At 38.8% G+C, this 1,320-nt stretch overlaps 1 protein-coding gene across 1 annotated transcript; it reads right to left on the bottom strand.

Annotated features, from left to right (window-relative positions):
- Positions 1-279: 279 nt before the first annotated feature.
- LOC125752553 (60S ribosomal protein L27a) lies at positions 280-865 on the bottom strand. The gene has a single exon (XM_049094309.1). It carries the CDS (start codon positions 839-841, stop codon positions 395-397), a length of 447 nt encoding a protein of 148 aa, XP_048950266.1. The 5' UTR covers positions 842-865; the 3' UTR covers positions 280-394.
- Between the last annotated feature and the right edge of the window lie 455 nt (positions 866-1,320).

Genomic DNA, 1,320 nt, shown 5'->3' with positions numbered 1-1,320 from the left:
GTACACATGCTCAAGTTTCTCTACATCCTTATCAACACTTGTTATTGCCTATTTTTTTTTATTATAGCCACCCTAGTGAGTGTGAAGAGGATTATCATTTTGATTTGCACTGCTCTAATGATTTTGAGCATCTCTTCAGGTGCTTGCTAGCCATTTGTGTATCTTCTTTAGAGAAATGCCTTCAAATGTTATGCCCATTTTTAATTGGCTTGTGTTTTTATTGTTGATTTGTCAGAGTTCTTCATGTATTCTGAATCTAATCCCTTATCAGATATATGATTTTTATTTTTTTTTTTTTTTTTTTTTTTTTTTTTTTTTTTTTTTTTTTTTTTTTTTTTTTTTTTTTTTTTTTTTAGCACTTGTTAGCATTTAATGAACCTCCCCCTATGTGGCTTCAAGCTACTAGAACGCAGGCGCCCCCCACACCCTTTATCTTCTCCTCAGCTCTTCTACTGAAGAATTTGGCCTTCACGATGACAGGCTGTTTTGGGAGCTTTCCCTTTCCCAAAACTTTGTAGTAGCCCGATCGCACCACATCGATAATAGGAGCAGCTCCAGTCTTGTTTTTGGCAGCATTTACCCGTGTCTGCTCACTGACTAAGGTCCACAGTTTATCAAGGTTGACAGTTGGGCAGAAGCTCTGGTTCCTCTTTAAGTGGTAATGTCTCATACCGACTTTTCCGAAGTAACCTGGGTGATATTTGTCGAAGTTGATCCTGTGATGATGCATGCCACCAGCATTACCCCGGCCTCCTGGGTGCTTCCGGTGTTTGCCGATGCGGCCGTGGCCGTGGCTCACGTGGCCCCGAAGTTTCCGGGTCTTCCTCAGTCTGGATGGCATGTTGGCGGCCCAGAGGAAAAAGATATATGATTTTTAAATCTTTTCTCCCATCCTGTGGTTTATCTTATCATTTTCTTAACAATTTCCTTTAAAGCTTGAAAGTTAAGTTGATACAATCCGTTTTTTTTTCTCTTATTTTATTGTGCTATTGGTGTTATATCTGAGAAACCTTTGCCTAATTCAAAGTCACAAGATTTATTTCTGTTTTATTCTATGAGTTTTAGATGTTAGCCTGTAAACATTTTTTAGTTAATTTTTGTACAAATCAGTTGTCATAGCACCATTTGTTGAAAAGACTATTCTTTCCTTATTGAGTTGCCTTGACACTGTTGTCAAAAATCAATCAATCTTAGTGGTACCTGAGTGGCACAGTTGGTTAAGTGTCTGACTCTTGGTTTCAAACCAGGTAGTGATCTCAAGGTTTTGAGATCAAGCCCCACAACCTGCTCTGTGCTCAGCAAGGGGTCTGCTTAAGATTC

Source organism: Canis lupus, chromosome 15 (assembly GCF_003254725.2).
Source record: "Canis lupus dingo isolate Sandy chromosome 15, ASM325472v2, whole genome shotgun sequence".
NCBI lineage: Eukaryota > Metazoa > Chordata > Mammalia > Carnivora > Canidae > Canis > Canis lupus.
Note: the sequence above shows the minus strand (reverse complement) of the source record. Positions and strands in the feature narration are given on the sequence as shown.